The sequence below is a fragment of the Medicago sativa genome, chromosome 4 (genome assembly GCF_051527215.1).
Source record: "Medicago sativa cultivar Bolivia chromosome 4, Bolivia_mono, whole genome shotgun sequence".
NCBI classification, from domain to species: Eukaryota; Viridiplantae; Streptophyta; class Magnoliopsida; order Fabales; family Fabaceae; genus Medicago; species Medicago sativa.
The window spans coordinates 76,126,327-76,144,288 of NC_140752.1; the positions used below are offsets into that span (position 1 = coordinate 76,126,327).

A 17,962-nucleotide genomic window follows, 5' to 3' on the forward strand; every position below is an offset into this window, starting at 1 on the left:
CGCAGGTGGTACACCCCACGTGAGTTAACTCACGCTAGTACTTTGGCTGGCAATATCAATATCATATGTCTAAACAGTTTAATACAATAAGTTGTACACTTTTTGCCAAATGATAAAATTGACTCATCAAACTCATTTCTAACTAACACTTGCTCCCTCCAGGCAAAGTACTAGTGTGAGTTAACTCACGCGGGATGTAACACCTGCGTGAGTTAACTTATGCGGCTTGACTTAAATCACGCATGTGTAAAATTAAGTTATGTTTGATTTACACTTGTGTTAGTTAACTAGCGCAGGGGTATTTTGGTCAGTTTGACTGGGTGGGAGCAAAACTTACCGGAGGAAGAGCAAGATTCTACATTGATAACTATGTATCTTGCTAAGTTAATATCCAAATGTTATACATGGGCCCTTGTATCTTTTAAACTATGTATTGGTCTAGTGAAATGGTGTTTTACTCGAACTTTGTTTTCCATCTTTTATTCGAACATAGAAAAATATTAAAATATTATCTTATTCGCACCTTAAAAAAACTAACACCCCATGAAGGAAGCAATTGCATGAGTTTGAATAAAAGACTAGAAAAAAGCACCGCCCAAAGGTCATTTTAGAAGGAATTGTTGAAAATAATATGCCTAAATAGTTTTTCAAATATTTTATATTTAAATATATTTTAGATATAAAACAAGCTATCATTAAGATATCATTAGGATTTATAATTTGTATTTTTGTTTAAAACATTTTTATGATTTGTTCTTTATTTAAAGATATAATTTAGAGTCTTGTAAGCACAACCCGTTCGGTAGTTGCAATGACAATATTATGCAAGGGTCGTAGTTCGAATCTCAGACTCACCACTTCTCCAAATTTAATAGGTGAGTCATAGCCTCTAGGCTACTTGACAAAAAAAAGACATGATTTAAAAATATATTCTGTATTGCAATTTTAACTCTATATATAGTTCGATGAATAAAATTTTAGTATGATTCTTCTCAATATAAAATATATTTGGTATATTTATACAAAAAACGTCATTAGTGGTATCTCGATCTATCATTTATAAGAACTTGTAAAGATGAATGAAGAAGATGAAAAATAAGAAACCAATGTGAAACGAAACGCAATTTGATTTATAACCAACAATCAATGACTACATCGTCATATGTTACATGAAGATTTCATGTAGACTACACCAAACAACAACCAATGACCAAATTTTCATACGTTACATGAAATATGTTCATGTGTTACATGATGTTGAATATAAACATCAATTTACAACCAATGAATTCATCTTTTTGTGTTACATGAAATGTCTTCATGGTTGTTGAAATATCTTCATGTGTTACATGAAGATGTAGATATGACAATCTTCATTCGTTACATAAAATTTTGGCTTAATTGCATGTTTGGTCCCTTATGTTTATTTTAGTTTTCAAGTTGGTCCCTTATGTTTTGAAAGTTTCAAGTTGGTCCCATACGTTTATTTTAGTTTTCAAGTTGGTCCCTTACGTTTTGAAAGTTTCAAGTTAGTCCCTTATGTTTATTTTAGTTTTCAAGTTGGTCCCTTATGTTTATTTTAGTTTTCAAGTTGGTCCCTTATGTTTTGGACCGACTTGAAAACTAAAATAAACATAAGGGACCAACTTGAAAACTAAAATAAACATAAGGGACCAACTTGAAACTTTCAAAACGTAAGAGACAACTTGAAAACTTTTAAAACGTAAGGGACCAACTTGAAACTTTCAAAACGTAAGGGACCAACTTGAAAACTAAAATAAACATAAGGGACCAAACATGCAATTAAGCCTAAAATTTTAATGACTACATTAGATGAGAGAGAATATAAAACAAAATTGACAATCGAAAGTTAACTTACCTTATTATAAAGATCTCTAAAAATAAATTCTAGATTATTTTATTATATAACCCTTTTTGTGATAACCTAAACAAAAGGTTGTCAAACTTTTCCGTGAGAAAAATACTACTGAAATGATTTTCATTTTTATTTTATGAAATAGGAATAGTATTACTCGATCAAACTAGTAAGACGATAGACTTATCCATCAAAAAAATGTAACGCCGAAACATGATATATAAATTTGTTATAGATTTATTTTTCAGGCATGAGTCTGATATTTTGAAATTGTAATGTAATGTGACATGTTATCATGTTTAAAAGTTGATTTCATATGAACACATCTAAATAGATGACTGTATCTATATTTAAATGAACTAACAAACTAATATAACATTTTAGAGAATTTGACTATTCAACATAATATAACATTTTAGAGAATTTGACTATATACGACGTCATATTTCAGTTCCAGTTTATAATAATATATTCAAAGGATATAGTGCACCCAACAATTTAAAACTTTAACGCAAAAATAAATAAATAGGGGAAAACACTTTGAAACTTTAAAAATTTGTTTTTTTTCCTATATAAAACTTATCATTTATTTCTATTTTTGACTTATCAATAAGTGCTCTAATCATATGCAAAAAATTAATGTAGACTAAAAAACTTAAATTACTAGAAAAAAAGTGTTTTTTGACAAACTAAAATACTGAAAATATTAACAAATATTTAGGGTTAAATAAGTTCTTTGTCCCTAAAAATATAGTAAATTTGTATTTTAGTCCATGAAATAATAAAACAAGGTTTTCATTCTCACAAAAAAATTTCATTTTGTTTTTTGTCCCAAACATATATAATTTTGACATTTCTTTTAACGTTTTTTGTCCCAAACATAATTTTGACATTTCTTTAACATTATATGGACATATAAGTGAACATACTAAATGAACAAAACAAGACACATCTTGAATATAAAAAAGTGATAATCTTGGCATTAATATTAACATAAATTGGCCATAAAGGACCAAACACAAAACAAAAAAAATTGTGAGGATGAAAACATTCTATTTTATTTTTTAGGGACTAAAATAAAAATTTGTTATATTTTTAAGAATGAAAAACTTATTCAACCCTTTAATCCAAAGTACACAGTTTTAATATAAAAATAATAATATTCATATTAACTTAAGTATGCTGATTTGGTAGACCTAAAAGTTATTTTTATGGTTGATATTTTTATCTTTTTAGTTAAATAGGTTTCTAAAATGCTTTGATCTTCTCTATTTTAAAAATAAATAAAAATATGGTCTGACCTTTTCCTACCCAACTATCTAGCGAAGGGAAAATCACATGCTCTCCTCTTGAGTGAAACTCACATGACTTCCACCATATTTGAAATAGGCCTCACAAAAAGTGTTTGAATGCACACGGTTTTCACCCAATAAGAGAGAGTGTTGAAAATAGAATGTTAGCACTCCTCACATTTTTTACAAGCATAACTACATACTTTATATACTTCCTCCGGTCTAAATTATAAGCAAAAGTTTATTTTTCTTTTTAAATTTATTCAATAATTAATGTATTTGATATATATTTACATACCAAATACATTAGTTATTGAATGAATCTAAAATGTGAACTTTTGCTTATAATTGAAATCGGAGGGTGTATACCCTTATGTAAAGCAAGTAAAATAAATCACTTGGGACATTAATAATAATAATAATAATAATCTCCCTCTCCTATTTTTATTTAAGAAAATCATTTGGGGTATAACTATGACTATACATTGGAAATGAAGATATGTTGAACTTTAAAAGAAACTTGTTAACAGGAAACATATAATAAGGAAGTGAAAAAAGAATTGGACTTTGTTAAGGCCAGATCATTACAATGATTACAAACTACAGGATACACTGCACAAAGGGGGCATTATCCCCACTACTACCTAGTACATAACAGGCAAATAAGATCGCATAGAAACACCACCAAACGGCCGAAAAAACCAACAGACATCTTAAATTCATGAGCCCCGCTTCATAATATTCAAGGAAAACCATCTCTGTAACTTATCAAGTAAAAGGATAGAAGTTTGAAAAGAGCAAACTGCCAAGAAGAATATATGCTGCAGAGTATGCCCATATCAGGTACCCCCATCTAAGGTATTTTGCAGGATATGTCATTATATATGAAGCAAACCAATAAAGAGGAGGGCTGGCAGACAAGAAACGAGTTGCCACCTGTTATATGTGAGAATTAAAACACTTCAGTCATTCTGAAGCAACAAAGAGATACTATAGGAATCAACTAAAGATGTAGTGGGTAGTAAAAGTGGGAAGACAGAAAATAGAGGAATGAAAATGAAAGGTGTATCTACACTTTTTCCGTGTGTCCAAACAATATGACCATTTTCAATTCCCTGTTTTCACTTCCCCAGTTATACTGCTACCAAGGACACCCTCACGTCAAGAATATCTAAGCAACATTCTAGACCGTGTATAAAAAATAAGAGGATTAACAAAAGTTCAAGATGAAACTTGTTTGTTTCTCATATTCAGTAACATGATAAACAGAAGCAGAGGTCAGCAAGACAGTTGGCACTAACCTGTACATGCATGACAAGAAAAGCAGTGCCTGCCATGAATCCCAAGTGTAGCACAAACGGGAGAACAGATGCAGACAAGTATCCTGGTCTGGCTGCTGGCTCAGACTTTTTGGGAACATGGGAAACATCTCCTTTGATTACATTCTTCCTCTTCCTAATATTGAAATGTTCTGTTACAGAGTGAATAATGTTACAGTTGCAAAGATAATGAGAGATTATATATGCAAATGCACAAGATCATATAAGTGCACAGATATATACATATGAGCTTATGAGCTTAAATGAGCTACAGAATAATGGATTAAGGATTAAAGTGTAGCTTATAAGTGCACAGATATCACCATACAAGAATGACAAGACAAACAACACAAAAGGCTCTGAGAGAATCTGAAAATAGTACTAAAAAGGTAGGAACAGTCAAAATAGATTTAATTGTAGTATGACATTCCTTAAATGACAATGTACTTCCAAGCAGACAACAATTGCAAAACATAATTATCTGTTTAAGAATTATACCTTCTACTCTAACAGGGGATTTCTCCACACTGCCAGCTACTTTGGACCTTAAGAGATCCTCCGACAAAAACACAACGTCGCAGCTCTTTTCTTCAACAGTAGTGTCAAAACCAAGCGAGAAAAAGATCCGAGGTCTTGACTTAGCATAGTGAACAACTGAGAAAAACGCCAAAGACAGGATTGGAGATGCAAGAAGGAAGTTAGGCAACTGTTTCAGCTGAAAATATCTCAAGAAACCTACACCCCTGGACAACCATAAATTAACAGCTTTCATTGGAACATCTTAATATTTAAAGATTCAGATTATAGACAACAAAGATAATGCATCATAATAACATAGCTTCAGAAAAATAAATGAAGAACTTAAAATTGGACATACCAATAATGACTTTGAATATAACTGTAAAGTAACGGCACCCTTGCCTTGCACCAAGGCCTAATGTCATCAGGAAAACGCCCAACACACATGTTGTAGTAGCCATAAGCCTGGAAGGCTACAAATGGAGCAAATATACATGCACTGCGTAAAGCTCCAACAATAATAATCTGCAAAGCCAACTGGCCAAACAACAGAATCAATCAGGAGTTATTGTTTATAATATGGAGTAATAATGATCCATAACTTTTTTTTTTTATCTATTCAGTTAATGTGGAAATCAATCCTAAAACATCTACCCCTAAATAGTGAGTGATGCATGTGTCAGTCTATAGCACATAGTTCATAAGGCCTAAATTGATGGGGAAACACCAATAGTTCAAGGTCTATATACTTTTTGTACTCTGACCATTTACATGTGGAAAAAAAAAAAACACAGCTGCAAAAAACACTTGAACTTATAAGATATAAAATTTACAATATCGCGCCCAACCATTCTCCCTCCCATCTGTAATTATCATTGGGCATCCATAATCCTTAACCAAATTTAGCCATCAAATTTCCAAATTATGAAAAAGCAGATATAGTTCTTCAACTGGTAATGCCAGCAACTATGTCCATTGTAAAATATGCAAGTTCCAGAAGCAGTTAATCTAAGTGCCCGAACTCAGAAACAAAAGATAAAGCAAAGAACAAAGACTTTAGTTTAACCCATTACTAATATGAGCACAGTGCTACGGAGTTAAGTTAAACGTATAAAGGCAATGCCTGAATGCAAATGAAAATTTGAAACTATCCTTCCAAAATCATTTCTCAGAGACAAACAACAATGCCACTTAAGCAACATGTGAGAAAAGAACAAAGAAGCAATGAACTCACAGTAAAATTCTTATTTTGAAAGAGGGCATGATAAGCCCGATGCATAGTCTGAAAACAGATATAGCCAGCATTAATCACCCCATTAGACCTTGCCAAACCAGAGAGAGCCAGAAGAAGAACAGCCAAATTATTTCTTCCAGATACAAAGTAGTACAATCCTCCAAGACTAAGAACAGCATATAAACTCTCCGAGTATCTACAATTCAAACACAAAAAAAAAAAAAAAGACCCGACTAGTTAATATCCAAATCACAAAGCAACATTTACATATTAGAAATTATATAGAGTTAAAGGAGCATACATTGTTAGTGTAAACATTTATTTTACAATGACAACCAATAAGAACTCGCCACTTTGCCATTTCATACAATTAATTTCAATTTAAGGTCGGTTCGGATTGACTTAATTAAAGCTATCTACTAACATGAGCACTTGCAAGACTATTTGGGAGAGCTTATGGAAACAGTTTATGACATGTCTATAAGCCATCTTCTGCTTATTTCGATAAACTTCTCTGTCTTCCCATGATAACTCATGAAAACAGTTCATCAATTATACGAAAAATTTAAATTTTATTTTATCTTTTGATGCAGAAACAATAATACATGAGCACTTACATCATTAGCGTTATGTTATAAGCATTTAACTAAGTTTTTGTGTCCAAACAGAACCTTATAAGGCAAAACAGTTGAGTCTTATTCGATGCCACTTTTACATTGACAGTGAATGTAATTTGAACTCTCATATAAAGCAAAAATGAGAATGAGAAGATTACATTGATGAATAAAATATAGAAGCAGGATTAAAACAGAACAAAACTGTAGCTCGTAACGCGATTTCAGGATCCTTCAAGATAGCTATAGAAAGCCTGTAATGTAACAACAATGAAGACACATCAATTAACGAAATATTCTGAAGTAAAATAGAAATTGAAGGAGTAATAGTAGTGAGTACCTACCTATAAAAGTAAAGAGCAGCGAGAACAAAAGCGATATTATTGATAAGATAAGCAGAGAGAGCGAGAAGAGATCTGTTAGGAGATAAAAAGGAAATGGAAAGAGGGAGAAGAGGTAAAAAGGCGTAGGATTGTTCATATTCGTAGCCGCATTGAGCGGAGCGAATAAAGTAAACGGAGTCCCAAACGATGCCGTTTTCGATGGCGGAAGCGATGGGTGAACGGCGAGTGTCGTTTGGTGTGGTGGTTGTGGCGGTGAGGCATGGAGGGTTTAAGGAGGCGGAAGTGTCGTAAGGGGAAGCTAGGATTCGGAAGAAGATGATAAGGGTGACTAGAAGGATTCTTGAATATATGGCTGATTTTAGTACCAATGATTCGTGATGATCAAGGTTTGATGTCGTCTGAACCATTTTGGATTCGGATTTGATTTCGATTTCGTGAGAATCATCCACTTCACTGCAGTTTCATCTTTTCAAAGCCTCGGTTGATGGTGGTGAATTTATCGGAAGCGAGTTTGACGTTGTGTTCAAATTCTCTCAATTTTATGTCTTGATATTTTGGAGCGTCCGGTTCGATCGGGGAAATACTTCCATGACATTGCTTGGGTGTCATTGGTGTCATTGATGCAATCCTGGCCGTTGATGTGTGTTGATGGGTGTGGGGATGTGTGTGTGATGTGTGTGTGTGTGGTGGAGATGGCACCAATGGCACACAACTATGGCACCAAAGTGGAACCCGTTCGAACCCGAGGATTGCATCTCCAATGGAGGTCCTTACTTAACAAGGACCACTTCCCGTTAAGGACTCTTCATTGGAGGAAGAAAAATTGAGTCACCGTTAAGGAACGGACAACTATATAAGGATCATATCTCTCCTGGATAACTAACGGGTCCCACATTTAAAAAAGTAATAAAATGTGTACTACTTGGTCCCACTTGCATAAAGAAGTAATAAAATGTGTACTACTTGATCCCACTTGTAAAAATGAGTAATAGATAAATTATTTTTGTTTAATATGTAAAGATAGTGGGACATATTTAAGTACTTTTCATTGGAGTCCTTATTAGTGTATTGTCATTGGAGTCATTGAGTCCTTAATATGTACTTTTATTAAAAATTATAAATAAGTGATGTGTCACGTGGGGTCCATTTAAGGAGTCCTTGTTAAGGAACTATCATTGCGGATGCTTAGAGCATACACATTGGAGACACTCAATTGTGAGGTCTTAAATGGGTCTCACATGGACACATCATTTTTATTATTATTTTTTAATAATAGTACCTAATAGATACTCATCTACTCCAATGAAGACCCTTTAACAAAAGGTCTAAAAGGGTCCCACCAATAACTATTTATTTAAGACACTATTATCTATTTGAGAAAAAATAATGTGGGGTCCACTTAAAAATGATTATTTTAATAAAAAGTAATATGGGGTCCACTTAAGCATTGTGGTCTTAAGTAAAACCCTGGGTCTTAAGAGACCCCCAAAAAAAAATTCCACATTGAGGGTACCTATTAGGTATCGGGTCTTATATGGTTAAGACCTAACCAATGTGGATGGTCTTACCGAATGAGTTATTTTAAGATGATATATCTGATACTTTTTTTTTTTGGTAGTGGATATATCTTTTTTGAAGAATGGTAGTGGATATATCTGATACTTTAATTGACAGATATAAAGATTAATTCCTTAAAAAAGATATATATATATATATATATATATATATATATATATATATAAAGATTAATTAATTTCTTTTTTTTTTTTGGTTATTTCAATATAAGTTAGTTGAACTACTTGATTCATTAAAACCCTTTAAAAAATTAACTTCATTTAACATTACAATTCAATGAACCGATTCATCCATTGTAATTTGTAAACTAGCTTATCAACACAAGTTTTATCATCAAATATAGATTAATCTGAACTATTTTTTTGTGGTGTATGATAAAAATTACTACCTCCCTCTTTTTATAAGATCCCTTTCAAATTTCAATGTACATTAATTATTTCTTTACCACTATATCCTATTTATGTTGCATATTTTTCTGCAGTATATAATAAATACTCTATGAAAACATACACTAATTCTCTTTTATAAAGGATAAACATGTAAAACAATAACAATTGTCGACAAAATTAATTCAACAATTAACTTTCTTAATTCCCGTATTTTTCTCAAAAGGGACCTATGATTAGGGAAGGAGGTAGTACAACGTAGTTTAATTTATATATTAGCCAATTCATATTAGCGTAAAAAAAAAAAACAATCTTAAAAATATCACTATCATCGTATTTATGATTTTTCAAATTGTTACGATTAAAGTAATAATCTATCTTTTTTTTCTAGAGAAATATGTCTTTTTTTGTTATAAACAAGAAGAATTTCAAGGTTATGATTGACTAAAATAAAGATAAAACATAAGAGTTAAATTAATTTTTTGACAAAAAGAAAAAAAAAACTCATTTTCCATCACAGGTTTTAAATCCGTCTAACATTTTCCACTTCATGTTATTTTAGTCATAGAAGTCTGACACAAGTAGTAGATGCATATCGTGACTAAAATATCACGACACTAAGTCTGATTCCTAATAATAAGTCAAAATATAAAATCTCATTGAATTGACAACCTTCAATAATCCATAAGCCTCAACATTTTGAACTTCAGTATGTGATTGGATCTAAAGTGTTTTGGCTTCCATAAACGAGTAAAATTCATATGTGTGGCATAATTTAATACTCAGTACGATTATATATTGTCTAGAGAAGTAAGCATTGATATTGCACTTTACAAAACTCACAGTTAGTTTACTACACTTATGTTGCGAGAGAAACTTAAAATCGTCTATCTTTCATTTGAGCAAAGGACGACTCTGATGAAATCTTCTTTCCTTGACTCACAGTAGTGAAGGAGTTCTCTCAATAACCATCCTCCTAGATATTTAGATTTCTACTTCTCGACATGCTCCACAAAATCATCACCCACACGAGAAAGTTTTAGTTGGTCACAAACATAAATAATGACTTAGGCACACAACCACACACACATAAATAAGAAAAATTTAAAGATAAAAGTTAAAAATTATGTGACTAAATTTATTTCTCTTTTAATTCTTTCCATTTATGTATGTGTGTCCAAATATTTTTGATTTGGGTAAGAATTGTTCCACCCACACTTGCTTATCCTCGTGGATTCAATAGTATTTTCACAAGAGTGAAGACCTAAAATGACTTCTTTTTTTTTTCTTTTTTAAAAAAGGACCTAAAATGACTCTTAAACAAATAATAACCATTATTTTTTAGAAATTGAAAATTACAAATTTTTTCATCAAAACTTCAGATGTAAATCAACTAATTTTTTTAATCAGTGTTAAGATGTCTAAAAAAATATAATTTAAGTGACATGTGAGATTTTTTAGAAGAGGGTGAGGGCAACACTTGTTTATTAATGAAAACAATTTTAATGAAAACAATTTTATTAAATCTATTTTGTGGGCAATACCTATTTATTTACTTTGAAAGTCTCCCTGTCAAGTGTCTCGAACTTATATGTTTATGTAATGGAATTTAGAGCATAGTTTTCTTTTCCGCTAGAACGATAACCTGGATTTGTAAATTCAGTTTCATTGTATCAAAATGTCATATTCAATTACAATCCAATTCAGTCATAATATTCTCATCAAAGAATTTTGAGTTTAACAGTTTAAACAAATTTAATTGTACCAATCAAAGAAATATGAAACTAAAATCAATCAAAAAACTATTCAAGAACTAAAATCATAAATAATTCAAACTAAAAAGACCACAAGTGTTATACACCAGAACATTGTTCTTTCCACATTAGGGAAACACAAACATTTGACTCATCTAAGATATGTTTGGAAACAGGTGCCAATACCCAAACGCACATAGTTTCAACTCAAAGCTAATATAGTTGTAGCTTTGAAACAAACACAAAGCAAAACATGGTAACACATGAGGCCTCCAAACATACTAATAAGAGTAGTTAGTAAAGTGAGTAAAAAAAATCAAGGGCCAAAACTTCAATTACCCGTGATTTGTTATGAAAATGCATATAATATCAACCATTAATTGGTTCTCCAACGGTTGATATTACTCACTTTACTTTGTTACTCACTCTAGAGAAATTCAGATGCTTCTACTACTAATTACAACCTCTGCATCTGTGGGGGAAAAAAAAAAAAACTACTACCTCCAAAATAACAGGAAGATCAGTCACAATTTTCAGAACGTCCCTTCACATGTTTCTGAACCTTCTACCAGTCCAAAGAGAAATTGGCATGTGAGCTCTTAACAAACACTCAAGCCATCTTTTGTTCACAAGAAGCAAATGCAGCATTGTCATTGCGAGCAGGAATGTTGAAAAATTGACAGACCCGTCTTGAACTTCAGTAGGAAAAAATTGCCTTTGCAGTATCGGAACCTCTGTCAGCACATAGTATCTTTTGAAATTTGTTTTGCAGTATCAGTACCTCTGTCAGCACATGTGATCTTATCAAAAAGTTGTGCTGTTGAGAAGTTGAATGCAGTGATCATGTGCCTAGAGATACCGATTCTACATGCAAGCCTCAATGTGACAAGAAGTTTCGACTGGAGCATTTTCATTACCGGCATTCCCTAAATATTCAGAACCATCTTTAGCTTCAATGGAGAAGGAGCCACAATCTTTTGGCATTTTGTCATTGGCATTAATACATCTGTCAGCACATATGATCTTATCTGCATTATTTTCTTGACAAATTGCATTCAATGATTCTGTCTCCAAAGATGCTGATTTTACATTATCCATCATACATGAACCTTCCTTGCCGACCCCACTTGGTGGGATAAGGCTTGGTTGTTGTATCATACATGAACCATCCTTGGTATGAGAGCTGTCTTCATTGCAAGAAGCTGAGGACAAAACCTTTTGGTGATTTTTGTTATCCGCACATTCTGATCCATCATTTAGTGCATGAAGAGTGCCAACATTTGCTTTTTCTTGAGAAACTGCATGCAATGATTCTGTCTTCAGAGATGCTTCTTTCACATTAACCATCACCCGTGAACCTTCCTTGGTATGAGAACTCTCTTCATTCCAAGTAGTTGAGGGCAAAGCCTTTTGGTGGTTTTTGTTATCCACACATTCTGGTCCATCATTTAATCCAGGAAGGGTGTCAGCAATTGCTTTTTCTTGACAAACTGCATGCAATGATTCAATCTTCAGAGATGCTTCTTTTACATTATCCACCATACATGAACCTTCCTTGGTACAAGAACTCTCTTCACTGCAAGAAGCTGAAGACAAAACCTTTTGGTGATTTTTGTCATCCACACATTCCGGTCCATCAATTAATGCATGAACAGTGCTAACATTCACTTTTTCTAGACAAATTGTATGCAATGATTTCATCTTCAGAGATGCTACTTTTTCTAGACAACTGTCTTCATTGCAAGAAGCTGAGAACAAAACCTTCTGGTCATTTTTGCTATCCGCACATTCTGATCCATCAATTAATGCAGGAAAGGTGCCAGCGTTTGCTTTTTGTTGACAAAGTGCATGCAATGATTCCGTCTTCAGAGATACTGCTTTTACATTATCCACCATACATGAACTTCCCTCGGTATGAGAACTCTCTTCATTGCAAGAAGCCGAGGACAAAAACTTCTGGCGAGGTTTGTTATCCGCACATTCTGATCCATCATTTAATTCAGGAAGGGTGCCAACATTTGCTTTTTCTTGACAAATTGCACGCAACGATTCCTTCTCCAGAGATGCTGCTTCTACATTATCCATCATACACGAACCTTCCTTGTTATGAAAACTCTCGTCACTGCAAGAAGCTGAGAACAAAACCTTTTGGTGATTTTTATTATCCGCACATTCTGACCCATCAAATAATTTAGGAAGGGCGACAACGTTCCCTTTCTCTCCTCCACTGAAGATAAATTCTGTGGCGTGACTACTATTCTTAACTTCAGATTGTGTTTGATAATTGATGTTTTGAACTTCAGCATCTGTTTTAACATCATAATCACACTGGTTCACCAATGTACATCCACTTCCAATAACATCTTTATGATTACGACTTGCATTTAGCAATGGTAGTTGTAAATTTTGAGAACCGCCAAGATTAATGTCTTTGTCTTCACAAGATGCACTCTTGTTGAAATTTGGGCGAATCAACTTTCTTCTCTTTTGCTGCCCAACCAACAAATTCTCACTCTTTTTACTCTCATTGGAGCTTCTCTCAATCTCATCACTATGTTTCCTCACCTTGCTTCGACGCTTGAAATCAACAACTTTGGTTGTTGTATTAGGATTGCCTCCAGTCACAGTTGTGGAATCCGTATTTAGATCATCCAAGGCATTTTCAAAGCAATCTCTCTTCTTCTTCTTCATACTACAGGTTTGCGTTTTATACCTCAAACTTTCATCCTCGTTGTGTTCCAAGACATTCTCCGAGCAATCTCTTTTCTTCGTTTTCAGACTAATGATTCGACCTTTCTTCCTCAAACTTTCATCCTCATTGTGTCCCAAGGCATTTTCAGAGCAATCTCTTTTCTCCTTTTTCAAACTACTGATTTGAGTTTTACTCCTCAAACTTTCATCCTCGTTGTGTTCCAAGGCATTTTCAAAGAGATCTCTCTTCTTCCTCTGACTGGTGACTTGAGTTTTATTCCTTAAGCTTTCATCCTTGTTGTGTTCCAAGGCATTTTCAAAGCAATCATTCTTCTTGCTCTGACTACTGAGTTGAGTTTTATTCCTCAAACTTTCAGTATTGTTGCGCTGATTGGGTGTTGGTTTTCTTTTTGTCAACCGGTGGCTTTGACTCCGACGAACCATTTCCATCACTTCATCAACTGAAGTAATGGAACCATATTCCTCCTTCTGTGCATTGTTTCTGTTTTCCCGTTTGTTAACATCACGTGCATAAGATATACGAGAAAACACACTACTTTTTTTATTTGGATGGCCATGATTGCTATTTTGAGAATCACCATGACATCCCATATCGTATCCATGATCCAATGAATCATCATATTGGACTTGAAAATTATCCCAATTTGCCAGAGGAACATCAGAACTTAATGTTCCATTGTTCATTGCTAGTGTTATATCATGACTCGGATATTCTTGCAATGCCATGGGATGAACATTATAGTCCAAATATGATTTGTGATTATCAAACAGTGAAGAAAATGGCTCATGTGTCCTGCCACTATTTCCAATATCAGAAGAAGGGATTGGAGCTGACGAAGACTTTAAGGAAAAAATGTTACTGCGAGCCTCATATAAAGCAGATTCTGACGCCAACTGGCCAGAGTTTTGTATGCATTCCCTGTTGCTACCATACAATACAGAATTTGGAAAACAATCACCAATATTGTGCCATCTGTATTTGTCTTTGAGTTCTGTATGCACGAGTTGTGGTTCCCTACTCGTTGAATTCCTTCCGCAGTTGGTTGATGGAGAAAGTCTTTCAGTTATTGACTCAGAACCATTATTAATTCCAAAAGATGGTAGCTGCCTGAAGTTTAAGCCAGGAGCATCTGAATCATACAGAATAGAACTTTCAGCTCCTTGTGTTGCACAGGAAGTGCTTAAATGGAATGGGTGAATCATAGCAGAAGTTGAACTGCAATGATTTTCAACCAAAGAACTTTGCTCTAAATTAGGCCTGTTGTAGAAGACAGGCAGATCGACATTGGAATCATGTAAACTAGGAGTATCATCCGAAAATATCATCCTCTGATCACTATTTCTTAGGTCTTCACCCATCAACCTATCACTAATTGATGACCTGCCATCACCATGAACTCTAACATCATCAGAAGGAATGTCGGCGTATCCACCTACACTGTATGGCCTGAGATGTGTGCCCATATAATCGTTGTTCTCAAGGGACGTAAACCTGCTGTCATCTTTTCTTGCCAAATAATCACCAACATACCCATTTGCAGTATCCAGAGAGAGTTTGGCAGCATAGTTATCTAAATAATCTGCATTGTTGCGTGCAGCAAGCCTGCTTTCATCTTTTAATGGCAAATAATCACCAACATATCCACTTGTATAATCCACTCCAAGCTCAGAAGACCTTCTTTGTTTGCTTACTAAAATATCATCTGCACTGAATCCATTGTATCGTGCAGAATATTCTCCTTGGTAATTATGCATCAAGACAGGTGAACTTTTATCACCCAAAACTCTGTCATTTTGAACATTTTCATCAAGCATTCCATGACCAAAAGATCTTCCAGCTTCGCCTACTGAGTACGGCTCTAATGGAACACCTTCATCAAGCATTCCATGACCAAAAGATCTTCCAACTTCGCCAACTGAGTACTGCTCTGATGTCATATCATCTGCTCTAGACATACGTCTCCTAGGAACCTCCGGTTCTAACTTGTTCATGTCGAACAAATGTAGAAGTTTATTGACCTGCAAAGAACAGTTCAAAAATAAATAAAAATACTGATTTATAACCTTTTGAAAATCTTTCACATTTCATCGAAAACCAATCATGTACAAGCGCATACCTGATCTCCAGATAGCCCAAAGTTAAACTTGTTAGCTGCAAAGTAATTCTCTCTGATTGCATCTCGAAATATCTTTTCAGGAAGGGGCTTACATTTCCAAATCTCAGTGAACTTAACCTAAAGCAGAAGATCAATGGTATCAGCTAAAGTAAACAAAAATGGATTCTTGCACTCAGAATCAAAAGACTGTTGTTCATTAACTAAATTATAGAATGAAGTAACTGGGTTCTTCTCACCTGAGCAGGATATTGTATCCCTAGCAAAGTGAATGCCTTAGGATCGATATTGCTACCTCCCTTAGAAGTAGCCTTGAAAACACCATGAAGTAGTTTCTTCTCATAATCAAATAAAAACAAAGCCATATCGGGCATAATCTTCTCTACGAATGGGATATAAGAAGACGGGAGCCCAAACAATCCCTTCTTGAAACATTCTCTTCTCGATTCACTGTTTGCAATAAAGATTGCACCGAAAACCGGATCTTTTCCGCGAGCATTGTTGTTGTGGTTATCATTGACCCTCATTGTTACGGTAAACCTAAAGATTCTATACTAATACTATGCTGTCAAATTAAGAAGATAAAAAAACATGCATTTGCATACTTACCATCATATACCCCAAATGTTCTTCACGTTTGACCTATTAATCAGTAATTAATCAATTTTCAACTATTAATCATAATTGTTTGAAAATTTCATATTTACAAGTGCTTAAAAACATAAACAAAACAAATATATATAATATTTTTAATAAAAATCAATTGACCTAGTTGAAACAAATTTGACCTAAAATACGATTTCGATTATGAAGTTTATTTGTTGTTTGTGAGCGAAAAACAAAAACTGTAAATATTCAAAACGCCGGTTACAAAAAAAAAAAAAACTACACCAGCAGAGAATGATCGGAACAAAAATAAATCGAGAAATTAATAAGAAAAAGTAAAAGAACATCGCGCGATGATGAAAGTGTAAAGCAGCATAATCGGAACGGCGCAACGGAAAGATATTTATATTTTTATGTATATAAAAAAATAAAAGGATTAATAATAAGGAAAAGAATGCGGAAATAGTGTGTGATTAAGCGATGGCGAAAAAGAAGAAGAGAGCGAAGGTACACGCACCTATGGAAGAGAGGAGGAGGTTTTAGGTTTGGTGAGCGGGAAGGGAAGGGAGAGAAGAGACGGGTTCTGTGGCAGCGCAATAGGAATGAATGAATGAATGGGTTTTTTTATGTGGTAAGTTACATATATAGCCCATTTTCTGTGTTTTTATATGTTACTATTAAAAAAGAGATCAAATTAAAAGATACCAATTTGAATTTCCAAATTAAATTTTTGGTCAAAACTAAAAAAAATAAAAATTTGGTCAAACATATGGTTTTATCTTTTTTTTTTTTTTGAAGCACTATAGTTTTATCTTATCTTGTTTTATAAGTTAAATAAATATTAAATCTAATCGAATAATTTATATGCATTGATAATGTAAATATTTTGTAAATATTTTTTCTTGTTTACACTTATGAATTATCTAAGTTATTAGTATAAAAAAATATCTATAACCAAATTAAGTTGAACTAAAGATAGATAGTTGAATGCAAGTGATTTGAATTTTTTTTTTTAAACAAAAACAAAATTAACTATTATCATTAATCAACCAATGTTCAATACAAGAAGGATAAGAATCAAAAATACGGTGACTAGCCCAAGAACAAGCTGCCCTAGCTAAACTATGAGCAACCATGTTCGCTTGTCTCCTAACAAACTCGTGGTCGTGGGGGTGTCGTAGCGAGTGAAATGCATATGGAATTGATAATTTGGCCTCAAACGCTTGCGTTCCTTGCTTTTAACTATAGGTAACGGAAACTACTACAATTTAAAGATCTCGAACGACAAGAAAGGGTGTTACTTACTTATATGTACACACAACAATGGTCAAAAACACGCACACTACCTACAAATTTAGCGGCATCAAGGCTAGACTTTGTATACCATGTTTGTTGATAATGGGATTTTGTAGGTCACTTTGTCTATAAATACCACTTATAAAATCTCAATTAGACAAACTCAATCAAACAATCAATCTACTCACAAAATTTATCATTTATTTTTCAAACCCCCAACGAATGAGTAAAATATTAATCTAAAAAACTAACTACTACTATTTGTTATAAAGAAAAAACATTTGTTATTAAAAAATATATCTTTATCTTCATATAAAATTA

General features: G+C 33.4%; 2 protein-coding genes across 2 annotated transcripts; both read right to left on the minus strand.

Annotated features, from left to right (window-relative positions):
• Nucleotides 1-3,653: 3,653 nt before the first annotated feature.
• LOC146931993 (transferases, transferring hexosyl groups) lies at nucleotides 3,654-7,711 on the minus strand. The gene is made up of 7 exons (XM_085703574.1): nucleotides 7,199-7,711; nucleotides 7,016-7,108; nucleotides 6,241-6,436; nucleotides 5,365-5,543; nucleotides 4,986-5,230; nucleotides 4,470-4,639; nucleotides 3,654-4,104 (listed from the first exon to the last, which is right to left on the minus strand). The coding sequence occupies exons 1-7, from the start codon at nucleotides 7,603-7,605 to the stop codon at nucleotides 3,937-3,939; spliced, it is 1,458 nt and encodes a 485-aa protein (XP_085559700.1). The 5' UTR covers nucleotides 7,606-7,711; the 3' UTR covers nucleotides 3,654-3,936.
• A 3,253-nt stretch (nucleotides 7,712-10,964) lies between these two features.
• On the minus strand, nucleotides 10,965-16,961 carry LOC146931994 (uncharacterized). Its single transcript, XM_085703575.1, has 4 exons — nucleotides 16,863-16,961; nucleotides 15,979-16,381; nucleotides 15,743-15,859; nucleotides 10,965-15,644 (listed from the first exon to the last, which is right to left on the minus strand). The coding sequence occupies exons 2-4, from the start codon at nucleotides 16,264-16,266 to the stop codon at nucleotides 11,778-11,780; spliced, it is 4,272 nt and encodes a 1,423-aa protein (XP_085559701.1). The 5' UTR covers nucleotides 16,267-16,381; nucleotides 16,863-16,961; the 3' UTR covers nucleotides 10,965-11,777.
• Nucleotides 16,962-17,962: the final 1,001 nt, after the last annotated feature.